We start from the raw sequence: 18,969 nt of genomic DNA on the forward strand, positions 1-18,969 counted from the left end.
GGGAAAGAGGAAATAGTGGATGAGAAAGGAGATCCTCCCCCAACCAAGTCCTCGCAGTCAGTTTGGTGTAGTGGTTAAGTGCGTGGACTCTAATCTGGGAGAACCAGGTTTGATCCCCCACTCCTCCACTTGCAGCTGCATATTATGATCTGGGCAAGCCATAGTTCTGTCAAAGCTCTCAAGGGCAGTCCTTGAAAGAGCTCTCTCAGCCCTGCCTACCTCACAGGGTGTCTGTTGTGGGGAGGGGAAGGGAAAGGGGATTGTAAGCCATTCTGAGACTCCGCGTGAAGGGCGGGGTATAAATCCAATCTTCTCCTCCTCCAGTCCCTTGCTTGTTTTCATAGAATGCGGTGAACGTTACAGCTTCTTCATAGAACAGTTGGAGACAGAATAATATCTCTTCAGACTGTTTGTTGCTAGTCCAACACTCCCCTCAGAAATCTCCTAAGAAGACCCTTTAGGAGAAACAATGCAACCAATGGTTGTACAGCCTCTTCGGACATGAAGAAGGCAATATTAAAGGATCCTCGTTTCTTTCTCTCTTCTTGCTTCAGCCACTTCCTGCCATCTGTAATAAGAAGGGCAAGAACGGGATTCTCAGTGGTAATAAACTGTCTGTTTTTGCTACTCTTAAAACTGCTTCAGGATCATTTTGTCGAAAGGCAGTGTAGAAATATCCTAAATACCCACAGTATTTAGGATACTTCCCATCTGTTTCTATAAAGTTGTTTTGTTACAGCACCATTTGTCCTGGGTATAACTTTTTTTTAAAATGTGGGGGGCTAGGCAGCAGTGCTCCTGCATAATCGGCCCAACTAGAAGTAAATACAGCTAGGCCAAAAGGGACAGCAGAGAGCTTCCTCTCATCTGCCTCAGAGATCTATAAAAGACCTGCATGATTGAGGAACAGGGCCTCAGTAGGGCCTGCGGGGCTGTCCCAGGAGGAGGCCTTCACGTGGAAGGCAGCCCAGACAGGCTTCCCAGGACCTTTCACCATAGGAGTCTGACAAGCAGTCAGCTGGTGTTTCTTCTTCCAGTTGCCACCTCATAGATCACTCATATGTAAGGAATGACAATCCTGTGGACACATTCCCCATTACAAGGGTTGCCAACTCTGGGTTGGGAAAATGCCTGGAGATTTTGGGGGTGGAGCCCGGGGAACCCGGGTTTGGGTAGGAGAGGGACCTCAGCAGGATATATTGCCATAGAGTCTGACCTCCAAAGGAGCCATTTTCTTCAGGAGAACTAATCTCTGTACATTGGAGATCAGTTGTAATTCCAAGAGATCTCTAGGTCCCGCCTGGATGTTGGCAACCCAAATTAGAACCAGTATTATGGATACCGGTTTCAAGTGGCATGCTGTTTTCAGAAACATAAGCACAGCTTTAGAGGAGGCATTACTGTATAAGAGAGCTGGTGAAATTTTTATTTAACCAGAATGTTGGTGCCAACGCAGAGCATCCTTATGCTGCTGACTAGTGAATTTGTTTCACACTGAATTTTGGGTTGTACTCCCCCCCCCATTCTGCTTTTACATTCTGCCATTTTAAACAACCACTTTTGGATTAAACGGCAGGCAGGATGTACAATTGCCATCTTCACTTGGCAACCATTCTGTTTCACACCACCAATATTACTGTTCTTTATGCGGTTAACAATATTTTCATTCTGTCTAGGGTTTCTGTCTTGTGTAGGCAGACCAAAAGTGAACATGGGTGCAGTTGTGTTGACAAAACAATAGTGAGAATCAGGGGGTGTGTGTGTGGGGGGGGGTTACGAAGAACTGGGAAAGCTTGGGGGAATGTGACATCGGAGATAATCAGCAAAAGCATTGCTGTAAATTTGGTATCTGGTGATGGGACTTGCAAGAAAGCAATGTGGCTTGAGAAACAGGGTGAGATGAGGACGTTCACGTGTAAAGAGCTTCAAAAAACAAAGAAAATGTGCTGTTGAAGTGTTTCTTCGTATTTTTCCCCGTTTTGATGGTTAAATATATATAATTTACTCCTTTCTTATTTAAAATTTCCCTTCCCTTGTTTAATCTACGTGCTGCAGTAATAACTGCCCCTAAATGTAATAAAGTTAGAATCCAATGGCACCTTTAAGACCAACAAAGTTTTATTCAAGGTCTTAAAGGTGCTATTGGACTTTAACTTTGTTCTATTGCTTCAGACCAACACGGCTACCCACCTTGATCTGCCCCTATATGTGTAAAACTTCTTGATTCTTTTTTCTATTTAATTTTATTGGGGGGAAATTGCCCTAATTACTTGTAGGTTTCCTACATGACTTCTCTAAGTTAGGTTGGCAATAGCACTAGAAGGTTAAGCTAGTTGGCTGCCTTAAAGACCATAAATAATCCTGGCTGGAACAGGTAGCTCTACAATACTTTTACAACAATTAGTATATCTTGTATCTTTGTGGAGCTAATGTGGAGAAAGAATTACCATGTCTGTGTTCAGCCATCGCACTTGACTTCACTTTGCTGTGACGGGCTTGGACTCAGCTTGTTTCACCCAATCACCTGCATAAGTACATTCAGAGTGTGATTCCTTAGTCATGCACCATACAGGGAGGAAGGAGCAAGGAGAATGCTCAGGCATGAGAAACAAGCTGTGCTTAGTAATGTCATCCCTTATTATATCTGCCTCTTCTCTCTCTTTTTTTAAGGTTACAAAGTGGGATGAATTTGCAAATTTGTTTTGTAAATGACAGTGGCAGTGATAAAGACAGTGATGCAGATGACAGCAAGACTGAAACAAGTCTGGATACTCCTTTGTCCCCCATGGTGAGTTTGTGTTGCAATCTTACAGAAGGACTGTAGCTCTGGAGAAGGTCAGAACTGGGGAGGTAAGGGAGCCATCAGTTTTCCAAATGGCAGACAATTTAGCTGATGTTCCATCATTTTCAAGCTTTCTTTGCCAAGTTTGTTAGTTTATTAAAGGTTACTTACAGCCTGTAATGAAAAGCATAGGTCACAGTTCCCATTAAGCTTTTTTGTTTGTTTGTATCCCACTTTTGTCCCCCAGGGGAACCCAAAGCAGCTTACAATACAGAAAAATTACAGAAATAGACAAGAGAAGGGGGGAACAGGGTTGTGAGTGCAGAGCAGGTCTTCCCCTCTCTCTCCTAAATGAACAATCTGCCAACTCAAGCCTGTGACCCTCTTTCCTTTGGCTCAAGCCCAAGGGGCTTGCACCTCTGGGCACACCCAGGCCTTTGGATACCTGTGGAGTACGAGGCAAACAAAGTCAGCTGGATGTTATCCAGTTGCTACCAGCCAGTTGACAGGCTTCTACACATTTCTTCCCCTTCCAGAAAATGCCTCTGCCATGCCTTAAATATCTGTGGAGCCAGAGAGGGGGAAAGTCAGCTAGATGTTACTTAGCTACTGCAGGCTTTGCAGAATAGCTCTTCCCCATTTCTTCTCCACTTCTGTGTGTGTTGATAGATTGTTCAGGAAAAGGGTTGCCAACCTCCAGGTGTTTACTGTAACCAATTAGCTGGGAGAGCTGGAGATCTCCCAGAATTACAACAGAGCTCAGTTCTCCTGGAGAAAATGGCTGCTTTGGAGGGTGAGCTGTATGGCATTATACCCTGCTGAGGTCCCTCCCCAAACCCCAGGCTCCAGCCCTGAAATTTCCAGGTATCTCCCAACCCAGAGCTGGCAACCCTATTCATGATTCCAAGGCTAATTCCCATACTGCACTTTGTGGACTAGCTGTGTCCCTGGCCTGTGTGCAAGCCAGCCCAAAAGTAATATCCTGCGGCTAGTGATGGCTTTTAGACATGGCCAATTAACTAGGCCCTAACCTGGATGGCCCAAGCTAGCATGGTCTTATCAGATCATGAAAGCTAAGCAGTATCAGCCCTGGTTAGTATTTGGATGGGAGACCACCAAGGAGTTCCAGGGTCACTATGCAGAAGAAGGCAATGGCAAATCACCTCTGAATGTATCATTCCATGAAACCCCTATGCGGTTGCCATAGGTCAGCTGCAACTTGACAGCATTTACACAGACAAGCTGACACAGTTTAACTAGGTCAAGTTGATGTAGTCTCACCTAGGTCCATCCACTTGGATTAACAGCAGTTCAGGACAGATGTGTTTTCCAGTCTTGCTATCTGATATTCTTTTAACTGGGAATGCCAAGGATCTAACTGGGGATTGAGCCATTAAAATATTCTGATTCAGCCAAGATTGGATGTCCGGTTTGGTTATGAACCCAATCAGGTCAGAAGAAGAAGAAGAGAAGAAGAGATTGGATTTATACCCCGCCCTTCACTACCCAAAGGTGTCTCAAAGCGGCTTACAAACTCCTTTCCCTTCCCCTCCCCACAACAGACACCCTGTGAGGTAGGTGGGGCTGAGAGACCTCTTGACAGAAACTGCTCTTTTTCAAGAACAGCTGTGCCAGAGTTATGCCTTGCCCAAGGTCATCCAGCCAGGTGCAAGTGGAGGAGTGGGGGATCAAACCCGGTTCTCCCAGATTAGAGTCCGCGCACTTAACCACTACACCAAACTGGTATAATTTGCTTATAGTAGTGGCAATGTTGCTTATTTTAACTGGCTAACTGAGAGAGTATCTTCTTAGCTGGATAAGCCTGCTCCATGTATCAGAAATCAGTGCTAACATGTGTGCATATGTTGTGTCCTTTTCCTAGAGCAAGCAGAGCTCTTCCTATTCTGACAGAGACACTACTGAAGAGGAGTCGGAGTCCCTAGATGACATGGACTTTCTTACCAGGCAAAAGAAACTTCAAGCTGAAGCCAAAATGGCCTTGGCAATGGCAAAACCAATGGCCAAAATGCAAGTAGAGGTAGAAAAGCAAAACAGGAAGAAATCTCCAGTAGCTGACCTTGTACGTATTGCATTAAAAGAATGTATCACCTGCCAGAAATTTCCATTTTGAGTGTCACCTAGCTTCCCGTAATTCCCTTCCTTTTGTGTAACTTTGGAAAGCATTGAGGTTCCACTTGACCTATAGAAATAATTTTTAGAAACCAATGCTTAAACTTGTATTAAACATATTTAAACATAATTAGTAAGTTTTACAGTAGCATGTCCAAGGATTGCTGCAGCAGCAAAGTGCTGTTTTCTGTGAATTTGTTGAACAGATTCTTAAAACCTCCTTATAATAAAACAGGGAGCTCTAGAAAGCCAATGGTCTCTGATTATGCCTTTTGACATCTCCTTCCAGGGTACCTGTGTGGTGGTTCTCTCACCCTGTATTAGGCCAGTGCTTTCCAAACTTCCCCAGATCTGCACCCATTTGGAACTACTGATTTCCATACAAAAGTGGGCATATTGTTATACTGAATTATAAATATAATAAGAATGTTTAAAACTAATACAGAAGCTAAATTAGAACATTCTCATTATATTCTCGTTATATTTACAATTCAGGATGTAGTATATAAAAGTTTTTTTTTAAGTAAATATAATGAGAATGAAATTTTGAAAATATTTCTATGCCCTTTGTGGAATAAAAAATGTATAAAAATTGTATAGTTAGATTCTGCTGTGCGTGGAGGGGGGGGTGTTGGTTATTGGAGGGCATGCAAATATGAGACATTATACTTGTAGCCCAGACCAATACAGTTCAGGAAGAGCTGCCCTCATAGGAATCTCTTGCATGTGTAGATTGGATCTTAGTGGAGTCCTGAACAGAGTTATACCATTCTAAACCCACTTACCTCACTGGACTTAGATTGTACATAAAATACCATTTTGGTACCCTGGTGTATTACAGATTCCTAAGCCCAGTTCATAAATGCAAAGGAATGAAGTTGTCGGCTTATGTGGTGGCAGTATGATGAGCATTGCTTCAGATTACCCTGATAAGGCAGAAAGGCGGGATATTTATTATTTATTTTATTAAATTTTTATCCCACCCTCCCCGCCGTAGCAGGCTCAGGGCGGCTGTAAGTGTTGTACCTAAATAAGTAAAAATTGTTGTGGAGAATCATATTTTGGCAATAAATTCTTTGCAAATAGAAAATGGGAATAACAAGCAAAGAAAGGAAACTGAATGTTTTTCACTGCTGTGCAAGTTTTTTATTGGATTGGAGGGGGGTTAATACAGTAGTGAAAAGGAACATTTGAAGCTGGATTCTACCATCCACAGTCTGAAGTGGTATAACCCATTTTACCACTTTGGGACCCTGCCACCTTATTTCCAATTCATTCTCTTGTGTGTGTGAACCAGTTTATGGTAAACATATCTATTGGTTTGTTGAATGAAAAAACTACACGGTATCTGGTTTGATGCATTTGTATATAAAATCTATGTTGTTATTATTAATGCTAGTTGAGAATTAAAAAAAAACTGGGATACCCCTCTCCCAGTAACTATTGAAACTGAATACTGCATATGGAGCCTCCTCAGCGGGGCAAATACCGCCCCCCGGATGTTTCTGCTTAGGAAAAGAGCGTGGGGAAGAAGGCTGAAGCTTCTACTCCCCCCATGCCGCAGAACTGGGCCCTGTCCCATTCCCTGATGTCACATTTGACTTTGAAAATGTCAGACTCTTGTCAGGGCTAGCCTGACCCAACTCACACCAGTCTTGATGTCTCGTTTAGGCCTTATTGTTCATATACTGTTACACAATTGCTTGGGCAACAGAAGGAGCTCATTCTGTCCCTATAGGGATGTGTATGTTGTATAGGGAGAGAGAAATAAATAGCTTTGAATACTCTTAGGGGCAAGCCATATCAACTTCCCTCAACATTCTTTGCATCCTGGTGAGCAGCAAGAATCCTCAGTCCTCATCAGGCTGGAGCTTGTGGCGGGGGGAGGGGAGGAGGGCTGTTTGTATTTATTTAGTACCTCTTTATCCAACAAGCTCAGGACACTATTCATTATCTTCACAACATCTGGTGAGGTAAGTTAAGCTGAAAGTGATTGGCCCATCGTAACCAAGCAAGTTCCATGACAGAATGGGGATTTCTAGCACCAGGTCTTTCCAGTCCCTAGTCCTACAATCTTGGGGGGGGGGGGGGGGATATAAATCCCAATAAGTTAATAAATCTAACCACTACATCACAGTCACTTTTAAAGTTATTTTTTCTATGTATTAGGGGAATCCCTTAGTTTGTCTGTGAGTGGCTCTATTGTTTGCTATTAGAAGGAATACTAAGAAAATGTGCAAAAGAAATTTTGTTTTTTGTAAAATGTGTGTCCCTGGCCTAAAAGGCTTTTAATTCTGTCTTTAGCTGCCACATATGCCTCATATAAGTGAATGCTTGATGAAGAGAAGCTTAAAGCCTACAGACCTGAGAGATATGACAATTGGGCAGCTGCAAGTGATAGTCAATGATCTACATTCTCAGATAGAAAGTAAGTGGGAAAATAGTTCTGCATTGCTGTTATATTCTCCTTTCATTATGTATGGTGCCTCTACTTAAATGAAGAAGGAAAAGATGCCTGTGAAAAGCAATACCAGCACATGGTTTCAAACATGGGTGGAAAAAATCCTTTCAGAGAAAGGATCCCAAGAGAATTCTCTGAAGAAAAACAATTCCCTATGCAAGAATTTAAGCAAGATGCTATTAGGCTTCTTTTGCAAGAATTCAGTAGTAGGTTGAGGCTCACCTTACCCTTGCATTTCTCATTAAGATACAAACAGGGAGAATTGTTTAACAGTGCTTATTGAGTTCCATGTGTTACATCAGAGATGTTCCCTACCTGCTTAGCCTAATGTCCATTTGCAAAGAAGGTTGCCCTTCGTGTGTCTTCCTCTTTTCAGTTACCTTTGCAACACTAGTCCGTAACTATGAGTATTCTCTTCAGTTTTGTGAGATATACTGATCCAAGTCGGGGGGGGGGGGCTTATATCCATTGGTGTGAGATGAACGTTCTGACCACACAAGTAGGACTTTACACTCCTACTTCCTCTACACAGGACCTGTATATAGATAAGGGAGAAGAGATTCAATCATTCTCCTTGCTGCATTCCATGTAAAACTGCTGAAATAGAATTCCTTAATATATTCAAGACTGTCCCCCCTCCCCAACTCTTGACAGGGACCTGGGATTTCTCACTTGCTATAGGTGCTAGTGTCTTGCATGCCTTATTTATTGTCTTTACTGTTTTTGCAACTGGAGTCATAAACAGCAAACCCTCATTCCACAATAAACCTCGTTCCACAGGAAAACGTGGAAGAATTTAAAGGTTCCTACTGCAGAAGTTGCCATGTGGTTTGATAACAGCTGCTAGAAATTTTGCAACACGCAGAGTAGTTTGTTTGTCTTCGTCTCTAAGTAACCAGGATGATTTTGCTTCTGGAGAGAGGAAACATAAATAAAGGGGAGATCAGATCGTCCCTGCCTTGCATACCCTGCCTCTTACAGATACCAGTTAGTTCGGCTGTTTCTCTGCAAGCTCCTATTGTTATCTGCTTCTCTTGCACAAGGTTTTATTTTAAATTTTATTTGTTCTGTCTATCAAAGATTGATTGTAATTCTTACCCGCTCTGAGTGAACTCTTTTTAATGGATCTTGTTTTAAACTGTCCTCTCAATTGTGTGTATATATAAAATATTGATCTTAGAGACGTACACTTCAATGCATCTGATTAAGTGAGCTCTAACTCATGAAGGCTTATGCCAGAATAAATGTTTCTAGTCTTTAAGGTGCCACCAGACCCCAGTTGTAAATCCACGAATAGGTGATTTCATTTTTTGCCATGGTCAAGGCATTATATGTCTTTGGGAGTTTGCTTCATTCGAGCTTTCACAATGAAACCTCATTGCCATCAGGAATGTGAATTAATGAGTTGTAGTCTGGGGAAGGTCCAGATACTAGCAGATCACTCTATAGTCCATATCAGTGTACACTTATTAATTAATTGGACCGCCTTCCCAGTGGCTGTCTGCTGAAGCGGTTGAGTTGTGTTCGGCCAGATGTGAATGATTCTTCCCTGAGGTCTGTTAGTGCTGGTTGCTGCTTTGCAATTGCTGCTGGGATGTTAGAGAATCAGTGAAGCTGCTAGAAAATAGTTAGAAATCAATTCTACCATGAACTGGCTTAGCTTTTAATTTTTGAAGAAAGCACCGCACAACTAAAAGCACACTGGCACTCAATATGTTCACAGCTTCCTGAATAGCCCAGACTAGCCTGAACTTGTCTGAGCTCAGAAGCTAAGCAGAGTCAACCCTGGTTAGTGCTTGGATGGGAGACCACCAAATAAGACGAGGGTTGCTTTGCAGAGGAAGGCAATGGCCAACAACTTCATGCTTTGAAAACCACTTGAAGGTTCAAAAAAGATTTTAAAGTGTTCCTATAGGATAGGCCCATTCATGGCTGTTAGCAATGATGGCTGAATGGGACAGCCCTATTTGGAAGCAGTAGGCCTCTGATAGGAGCTGCGGTGGCTCAAGTGGTTAAGACGCTGAACTGCAGGCTGTGGAAGGTCGGTAGTTCAGCAGTTCGAGACCCGAGTGTGCCGCATGACGGAGTGAGCTCCTGTCTCTAGTTCCAGCTCCTGCCCACCTAGCAGTTCAAAAGCAAGAAATTGCAAGTAGATAAATAGGTACCACTTCAGTGGGAAGGTAACAGCGTTCCGTGCACCTTGGTGTTTAGTCATGCAGGCCACATGACCATGGAAATGTATTCGGACAGCGCTGGCTCTTCGGCTTTGAAACGGAGATGAGCACCGCAACCCTAGAGTCGGATTCGACTGGCTATCGAGCAAGGGAACCTTTACCTTTACCTAGGCCTCTGATTGCCAGCAGCTGGGAGGCAACCATAGGGAAGGCCTTGGCCTCTCTGACCTGTTTGTGGGCTTCCTGGGTATCTTGTTAGCCACCAGACTAGATTGGTCTGATCCAGCAGGGTGGCTTGTGTGGTCCGCTTTTCTTAGAATCATACAATCATAAGAGTTTGGAAGGAACCTCCAGAGTAATCTAGACCAACCCCCTGCACAATGCAGGAAACTCACAAATACCCCCCACGCCCCCAGTGACCCCTGTTCCATGCCCAGAAGATATAAAAAAAAAAACCTCCAGGATCTCCAGCCAAACTGGCCTGGAGAAAAATTGCTTCTTGACTCTATATTTCATACTTTCCACACCCTTTCAAATAAGAAGGAGCAGCTGTCATACATTGTCAATGTCAAATTACTTCTTCCTGTTCAAAGAAAGCTGTAATCGTGTGGCATCCTGCTCTCCCCCCCCCCCCCCCCCCGCCGCCTTTAGTTTTAGGGCCAAATGAGACAAGACAGGAGCTATATATTTGTTCTGCACCCTGTGTGCTTCCCTCAGTGTACATTTAGGCATTCTTGGATTTTAAAAATGTGTTCCTCCCTTCCTTCAAGAAACTCATTCATTGTTCTCCTCTCCATCATCATGTCCTCACAACAACCCAATACTGTACATGAGGCTGAGAGGTAGTGACTGGCCCAAATTTGCCTGGTGAGCTTCATGGCTAAGCGGGGATTTGAACCTGAGCTTTCCCAAGTTCCTGATTGGGGCTTTTAACCACCAAACTAAAGTGATGATAAAGTTGGGGATGGGGAAGTGGATATCATCTAATCCACAATCATTTGTGCAGCCAGTTTGGTATGGTTTATAGGTCATATGTTTGAGCACATCAGAACTTGCCCTGCCTTACCCTCCTGCAACCCTCCTCACTCCAGGCACTCCTCCTCTCCCCCCGACCCATTTTGGAAATGACCCTGGAAGGGAAGGAAGAAGAAGAAGAACAAGAAGAGTTAGTTTTTATACCCAATTTTTCTGTACCCTAAGGAGTCTCATACAATCACCTTCCCTTCCTCTCTCCACTACAGGCACCTTGTGAGGTAGGTGGGGCTGAGAGAACTGTGATGGGCCCAAGGTCACTCAGCAGGCTTCATGGGGAGGAGTGGGGAATCAAACCCAGTTCTCCACATTAGAGTCCACCACGCTTAACCACTACACCAGTAATGGAACCACTACACTAGTAATGGTTAGGAGCACAGACTCTAATCTTGGAGAGCCGGGTTTGATTCCCCACTCCTCCACATACAGTTGCTGGTGTGACCTTGGGTCAGTCATAAGTTCTTTCAGAGCTGTTCTCTCAAGGGCAGTTCTTGAAAGAGAGCTCTCAGCCCCACCTACCTCTCAAGATGCCTGTTGTGGGGAGGGGAAGGAAAAGGGATTGCTCTCTTTATGCCCCTTTATGTCCAATCTAACCCTTACCTTGGGATAGACATGGAATCAGTCAGATTAATTTTTCTCAGTGTGTACATTATGCGTTACACTGACAGCAAAGCCAGGGCCTTAAGTACATGCAGTGTTCCTAATCCCTTAAACATGGTTCAGGCTTTCAAGAGCTGACCCTATGGGATTACACATACCTCCTGCAAAGAGTTTTACGCCAGCATGGCAGCAAACCCATGGTTAACGCTAACTGCATATCCTTTTGATCTGGTCTGCGGAGAGAATTCACAGTTTAGCAGGCAGGAAAGAGAGGGTTACAGGACATTTTGCAGGCTACTTCCAATTCCTTAACTGTAGTTAGGATATAGGCACATTTTTATCTGCCTGGGCTCAGTGTTTGCTTGTGTCCATGGTACTAAGTTGTCATACAATAACGAATGTAGGTGCAAAGTGGCCCTCTTAGACATTAGGATCATGTCCCTGCTGTCATGATCAGATGGAAGGAGGGAGAAGAGATTGGATACTACTGAAATGTGCTGTTAAAACTTCTCCATTTGCATGTGAAGCTCGCATATTGGATAACTATCTGAAAGTAGGAAAATGAAAAACCACTCTTTCCAAAATGTTTTGGAATTGTTTTTAAACTGTCTACAGTGAACAAGCACAAAATTAACACGGGAAGGCACTCAAGTATATGGCACAGGTGGTTTACCTTTACACATCCCCCGGCTTATAAAACATGAAAAACATGTTATATATTTGCAAATTGCTTCTTAAACAGACAGATGAAGGATGCATGTTCCTAACTTTTTTTGTCTGGCATATAATATGCACCCGTTGACCCCACTGAGATGAAAGAGAATTTAAATATCTGCTACAGTGCTGCAAAACTGCAAAAGCTTAGGTAATGTTTTATTGTGTCATCCTGATACAATCAGGAACTCTTCTGATTAGAGGAGAAGAGATACTCATCTTGTTGTTTTCTCCTGGCATGAATTGGGCATGACGTAGTGGCATGCCCTCACACAATTGCCAGCTGTTGTGGTAGTAAAATAAACGCAGCATTCTGTCCTCTGGAAAACCTCAGATAGTGAGCTCCCCCAGCACCACCGAGGACAAGCATGGTACATCACACATCTAGATCTGAAGATTTTTCCATTGCCTCCAGCAAGTAAGGATGTGCCAGGTGGGACATGGCTTGCTTCCGCAGGTCAGGCCTTTTAATTGTTGATTATCTCATGATGAGCCATACAGTAGTCATATATTGATGTTTTAATTGATGTTTGTTGTTAACAGTAATAGTCACTGTTCTCAAGCTATTACTTTATCAGCCTCCCCAACTATATTCAGTCCAAATGTAGGTGTTCATTTTTGTCTTTGCACAAGTTGTTGGATTTCTCTACAGATTAGTCACTGTGTAGGGGCTATGACTAAATGAAAATTAAATTTTTTATCATCTCTCCCTACCCACCCACCCCTTTCTGGTGTCAGGCTTGAATGAAGAACTTGTGCAACTGCTGCTTATTCGAGATGAATTGCACACAGAACAGGATGCCATGCTGGTAGACATTGAAGACTTGACCAGGTGGGTAATGTTTTCTGATTAGGCTGTCTCAAGGCCTTTGGCTGATGATGGCATGGGGGGAAACTGGCTCTCCGAATCTGTGGTGTGAAAAACATCCTCAACCAGCAGCTAGATCACACTATTTACTACCAAATGCCAGCTTGAATCACACAAGTATACCCACTTGGGTAAAGTCACTATTGCAGCACTGGCTCTTGTGCCCTCCATGGCACTGCATTGGCTGCCATTTTCTGTCCATTTGACTTTCTCTTCCTACAGCTGTTAGGTGATTATGTCCTCAGCCCCCCTCCCCCCCCAAAAAATCTGCACATTCAGATGGTAGAATATTTCTTTGCAGGTTACGTTGTCCTTTCAGATGGTTAATCAATGTATGGCTCCTTGGGTCATTTTGTGTTTAAAATTCAACACCTGGGTTTTCCTGTGGCAGTAATCTGGCCTTTCCTTTAATTTTGGGAAGTTATTACTATCTGGACACTTAAAACTTGATGACTTTGTCAAGGGAGATAAAAAAAAAAAAAGAATGGTGCTAAAGACGTATACTGAAACTTTCTTTGTGCATCTGCCTTTCTGGTGGCTCCATCTTAATTAGAATTCCACCTATTTTCCTTTCTGCGCCAATCATTTGCTTGCCTCTTTTATAATACGGCTGCCATCTTTTTTTTCTAGCCTTCCTAACTGTTCTGTTCCAAAAATAGCTTTTCTGCATAATCTTTCAACTCTTTTCTGCTCCTTACTCCCCTGGGTAGGCAGCATAACCTACTAACTGCATGCCCCTATGTTTAAAACCTGTCATTAAATATGTAGTCTGGCCTACGAATTGGACCGGCAACAGATAGAACAAAAGATCTTTGACTCACAATGGCCAAAATCCATCCAGGTTAACTGTAAATAGGATTTGGGAAGCTTTTAAAAAAAGAGCTAAAGAATAAAGACCAATAACAAGGTCTATCTCTAATGGCTATATATGTTTCTTGACCATAAGCTATTTCATTATTCATGCCACAGGGTAGAGCCTGATGGGGGAAAATTGAGACTGTGGAAGTAGAAGGTATAATGAAAATGGGCGTGGTCTGTTGGGTAGATGAGATTGCTTATCGCTATTTCATGTTACACTTACCTAACCCACCAGTCTAGACGTACAACAGTGTGAAATTAATTACTCTTGCTCTTGCTGTACATCTCACTTGAATGCTTCTCATCTTGTGCTAGTGTGTATAAACCTAGGGGGGAAGAAATGTGTTCTTCAGCTGCAGGCAGAGATGAGACTATCAGAATTAAAAAAAACATACCAAACTATATATTTTTTTTTCTGCAATATTTCTTTTACAGTGCGGCCCCCTATCAATACCATGGTAATTTAGCACCATTGCTGCAGACAAGGTAAAATCCAGTAAAACCTCACTTCTCCAGATCTCTTTAATCCAGACCCTTCCTTATTCAGTACATCCCTTATGTATCTCCCCTTCTATAAATCCTCTGTCACCCTCTGTTCCAGACAACTTTCACATTTCTCGGATTGTCTGGTTAGGGAAGGTTCTGTAATAAGATAGCAGCCAAAAAAATGCTAAATCTCCTTTCTTACAGCTGCCCACCATGGGACATCTGCCACCTTTGCGACTTTTGGAGAACAAAAGCTAAAGCCTTTCAAAGTAGAAAATGGCCTGGACATGCAACCTGTGGCTTGGATCCACACTTATGCTTCTGCTAATCGTGCTTATATAGCACAATTTCCCCTGCGCCTACCAGCAGCTTAACATGTCTCCTGAAGTCCTGTTCCAGGGGAGAAGGGGCCCCCAGGAACAGAATTTGGGGGAGCATTTCAGGCTGCCATGGGAGGAGGGAAGATTACGTTCCATGAACACAATAGTTTACAATCGCAGGAACACTGGATCCAAGCCTCTGCTTTGTCTGCTTACACGATATAAATGCCATTTTTATGCAAATTATTAAACTTCATTACATTACTAATTTTTTGTCCTGTCCTATAGTACGGGGGACTATGGATGTGATCGGCACTTTGAGTAGGAGTGCTTCATTGGCTACCCAATATTTAACAAGCCTATTTATATTTTTTCCTCTTCTCTCCCCCCACTCTTTGTTTTTGAGGCCCATGGTAACTTCAGGAGATGACAAATTTTTGAAACCCTCATAGGACAGTTTTATAAAGAACACGTCAAAAGATTTGAAGGGGGAGGAGCTTTGTGATTTAAAAATATCACTGGCATGCACCTACCCTTTGCACTTTTCTGAACAATGGTCTGAATCTGTCATGAAAGTTAGGAGTCTTTTTTAAAGGTGCTCTTTGTTCACAGGATATTTGCATTAGGGATTGGCACAAACCAGCTCACAAACTAAAATTTGCCATGAATTTTGGCACGTTCGTGGTTCACAAAGCAATGTCTGCGAACTAAAGAACCAGCATGAACTTCCACGAATTTTAATGTAGTTCATGGCAGTTAGTGAAGGGCTCTTCACAAAAAAACAAAAACAACAACTGAGCAGTAGGGAGCTCCCCAGTTTTTTGGCAGCAACCAGAAATCAAGAGCTTTAAATGGCTCACAAACCAATATGTATCATTTTGTGGTTCGGTTCGTGTTCAGCTGTGAACTGAACCACAAAAATGTGATTTGTGCCCATCCTTAATTTTCACTGCAGGCAGCTGAATAGACTTATTTGATCTTCAGCTTGAAAACACAGTGGAGAACCAGAGTTGATAACTCATCCTGCATGTTCATGGTCAATAGGCAGGATAATAAACAAACATGATGCTGTCTCATATGTTAGAGAATTCATCATAAAAATACAAAGTTAACAACAGAGATAGGGTGGGCCAGAGGCTGTAGGTATGGTCTGGATCTAAAGACACATGGCAGATGTAGTTTTAAAAAATTGTTTGAAACAAAACTTTTTGTAGTGCAGTCTATATGATAGCTCCTCCTGGGGTTGACAAGTTCCCCCCCCTTAAAAAAAAAAGATATACAGTGAAAGAAACTGAATATCTTCACTGCAAGAAACTTGCATGCCATCTGGGCACTGTTAAGCAAAACATCCTTATCTAGTCTGTAAACATACATGACTGTTGGCTGATGCGTGCAACCATGTTAGTGGGCACTGACTGCCAAAACGAAGCCAGTTATGTACATGCCAGTTATGTACATGCCAGTTATGTACATGCGAGCACTATGGATTTGCCTTTGGGCTCACTGCAGCAAACAAAGCCAAATCTTGCAGGTTGACACCGATGCATGCAACCAGATTCAGTGGGCAAGAGCCTCAGGGATCAAACACAGGGCAAGGTTTCTATGGCTAGCATTAGTAGGCCTTAACAAATGGACATAAGAGGAGGAGTGAGATTTTGGAGCCAGTGAACATAATACAACCTAGATTTACCAGATGCCTATAACTGTTCTAGCACATGAGAGCACTGGCACAACATAGCTCCATCATGCACACGTTCCATCATCTTCGTAAATATCAAGAAATGTTGGTGTCTGCAGATCCAGTACAAACCCTCAGTCAAGCGCAAGCCCATCTGAGAACTTAGCTTGGTTGCCTTCCTTCTGCTTCTTAGCCAAGTAGAATCTTCCAAGAGATCGCAGATCAAACGCACTTCTCAAAGAATCTAGGGAACAGCTATCTTGTACATGTATGCAATCACATGTCTGTCTTTCTGTCTGGCATCCCATCCCCTTCCTCTCTGTCCAGTGAGGTAGTCCTCCGTGATGTCTGTTTGAGCAGAAGTTGTTCTGGTAGAAGGAAGGCTCTTTCATAAACTTGTTTATACTGTAGAGAACAAAAATGGCATGTGCCTTCTGTTGTCTTGGATGTACTACATAGATGCAGAGGTTGGACAGGTCTTGTTAAATTTGCCGATGTATGGCACAATTGTATGTTTGTTTTCTTGGGTGTTCTTTCACGTTGATGATTAAATTACAGAGAAACCAATATGAACATGGTAAGTGGCCTGTCTAAACTGGTAATCCTGCCAGTTACATGATTCCTCTCTCCTTTGCCAGTCTAGTAAAGATACTTTGTTTAGTAACTGAGAACCTGATAAATGAAAGGAACTGCAGTAATAAGGAAGCTTGGGATCAAGGTTGTCTGTCTGTAATCAGCTGATGATGCCTTGTAAGAGAAATTATCACATTAAAAGACTCTCTGCACTTTGAATGATATAAAATTGTTTAAATATTTAATTAGCCTGTCAGATACCTTCTTTGGCAAGGTATTTCATTAATCCAAGAAGGTTTGTTTTATTTATTTATTTAAAACATTTATATGCCACCTTTCCACCTACATAGAGTTCCCAAGGCTGCAAACATCAAGGCATTAAAATATTTAAAACAGTTTGTGTTCTGGAGCAGTCTGAAATCTCACAGCCACATGAAAGGATGCAATTCTTGTCATATCCTTTTCATATCCTTGAATTGACTCAAGGGAAATGAGTCCAGTTTCCACAGGGGAAAAAAAAGAAGTTAGGCTGTCCATGTCTTCGCCTTACCCATGGAAAACAAATTTACTTTGAATGTTATTTCATTCTACGGTTGCATTTCCTCAAGCAATTTCCTTAAAATTCCTGTAGCGTTCATCTTAATTTAAACTACTGAAGACTGTGATTAATTTTTCCCCATGCTGGAATTGTAGCCCAGAGTGGTCTGATTAATAGGATCATTTCAGTTGGCTAGGTAATTGCAGCAAAAGGATTGTAACACTAAATTAACCTGAAGAGACACTGAGTTTCTTTACTGGATGTTATTTGTTCCTGCTTCCTCTCAATATTGCATGTAAAAAAGAATCATTTCTTGTTTCGTCTTTAATGACTAAGCTTTCCCCATTTCTCTTCAGACACGCTGAGAGTCAGCAGAAGCACATGGCAGAGAAAATGCCGACAAAATAGAATGAGAAGCCATCAGACGAGAGAAAGAGCTAGAACTTTTTTTTGCTTCTGTGGTTGTACAAACGCTGACGCTCCACGGGTGGTGCACAAGAAATCAGTGTTAGTCATTGATTCCGGGCACAATCTCCTAGGCACCAGGAACCCCGCACGAGCCCCCCCTTGAAACTAACAGTGGATGCGCAGCAACAGTGCTTGGTGAATTGCTCCCAATGTCTGAAGCTTTATGTCCGGTGATTGGCCTACATGCTTTTTAATTTATTTGCTATTTTTTTTACTTGTGCCACTAAATATTGGACAGTTCAATAATCTTATTGTAGAACAAAATGTACAGTACTTATAAACATTGCAAACCATGAAAGAAGAAGAGAGGGTAGTTGAACTTTTTATTTTTGTTTATTTTAGATTTTTTTTTAAGTTAAACAGTATTTTACCATTAACTACTACTTATTGTTTCACCGTAGTTTTAAAACAAATGAAATTGTAATTTGACGGTGCTATACAAGTTAAAAGAAAAAAACATACATGCCTGCCTCATAGTGAAGTTGTAGCTTTCAGTAATATGTATATTTTAATCAGTTTTCAACATTTTGTGAATGTTGACTACCTGGCATTCATTTTTAGATGTGCTATTAACATGCAGTTGGGTTGAAAGAGTTACCTTGAAAGTTTTATGTACAAATATGTAAAATAAAAATTAAAAATTTCTTTCATATGATCTGTGTTTTTGTTGACTAGTTGGATGGCATGGTGATTCACTTGAGATATAGTCACCCTACTATGTGAAATATCTTCTTTTGTCACCACCAAAAATATATGTTTTTAACAGATCTATTTGGCATTCATAAGAATACTAATAGGCTAATGTGAGAGTTGTTCAAAGACAGATTCAAAAACACTTTTAAAGTTTGTTTTTTATTATGTGGGCTGAAACTCTCAAAAAAGCCAATTCAGAATAGTATAACTAAACTTGTATTAAATGCAACTAGATGCAGGAATGTATCATTTTTTGTCTTTTTTGGTTGAGATCACACTTGCAATCCTCATGTGATTTAATATCTGTGAGTGTGACACTTTTGCCCTAACCTAGAGCTAAGCAGTTAGGGGGCAGTTTTCACATGATGTAACAATCCATAACTGGGTCTCCCAGTGGTTTTATTTTTGCCTTAAACCAGGCCAAGGAGGCCACTCTTATTTATTTATTTCACTTCTACCCCGCCCTCCCCGCCAGGCCGGCTCAGGGCGGCTTCCAAAAACTAATAAGCAGTATACATTTTACAGTAATAGAGTAAAATACATCATTTAAAAACACAGACTAGTCGATATAAAACATTAATTCGATGGCGATAA

The 18,969-nt window shown here is 42.0% G+C and overlaps 1 protein-coding gene across 1 annotated transcript in view; it reads left to right on the forward strand.

Moving 5' to 3' along the window:
• The window catches only part of LOC107107020 (schwannomin-interacting protein 1-like), a 207,625-nt gene extending 189,291 nt beyond the window's left edge, over positions 1 to 18,334 (forward strand). The window contains exons 5-9 of the mRNA XM_015407231.1: positions 2,671 to 2,788; positions 4,665 to 4,862; positions 7,217 to 7,340; positions 12,632 to 12,725; positions 17,571 to 18,334. Of these exons, the coding sequence (XP_015262717.1) occupies positions 2,671 to 2,788; positions 4,665 to 4,862; positions 7,217 to 7,340; positions 12,632 to 12,725; positions 17,571 to 17,622 (586 nt within the window). The 3' untranslated portion in view covers positions 17,623 to 18,334. The remainder of the gene's footprint in view (positions 1 to 2,670; positions 2,789 to 4,664; positions 4,863 to 7,216; positions 7,341 to 12,631; positions 12,726 to 17,570) is intronic.
• The last annotated feature ends 635 nt before the right edge of the window (positions 18,335 to 18,969 follow it).

The sequence above is a fragment of the Gekko japonicus genome, unplaced genomic scaffold (assembly GCF_001447785.1).
Source record: "Gekko japonicus isolate JY-2015 unplaced genomic scaffold, Gekko_japonicus_V1.1 scaffold17, whole genome shotgun sequence".
Lineage (NCBI taxonomy): Eukaryota > Metazoa > Chordata > Lepidosauria > Squamata > Gekkonidae > Gekko > Gekko japonicus.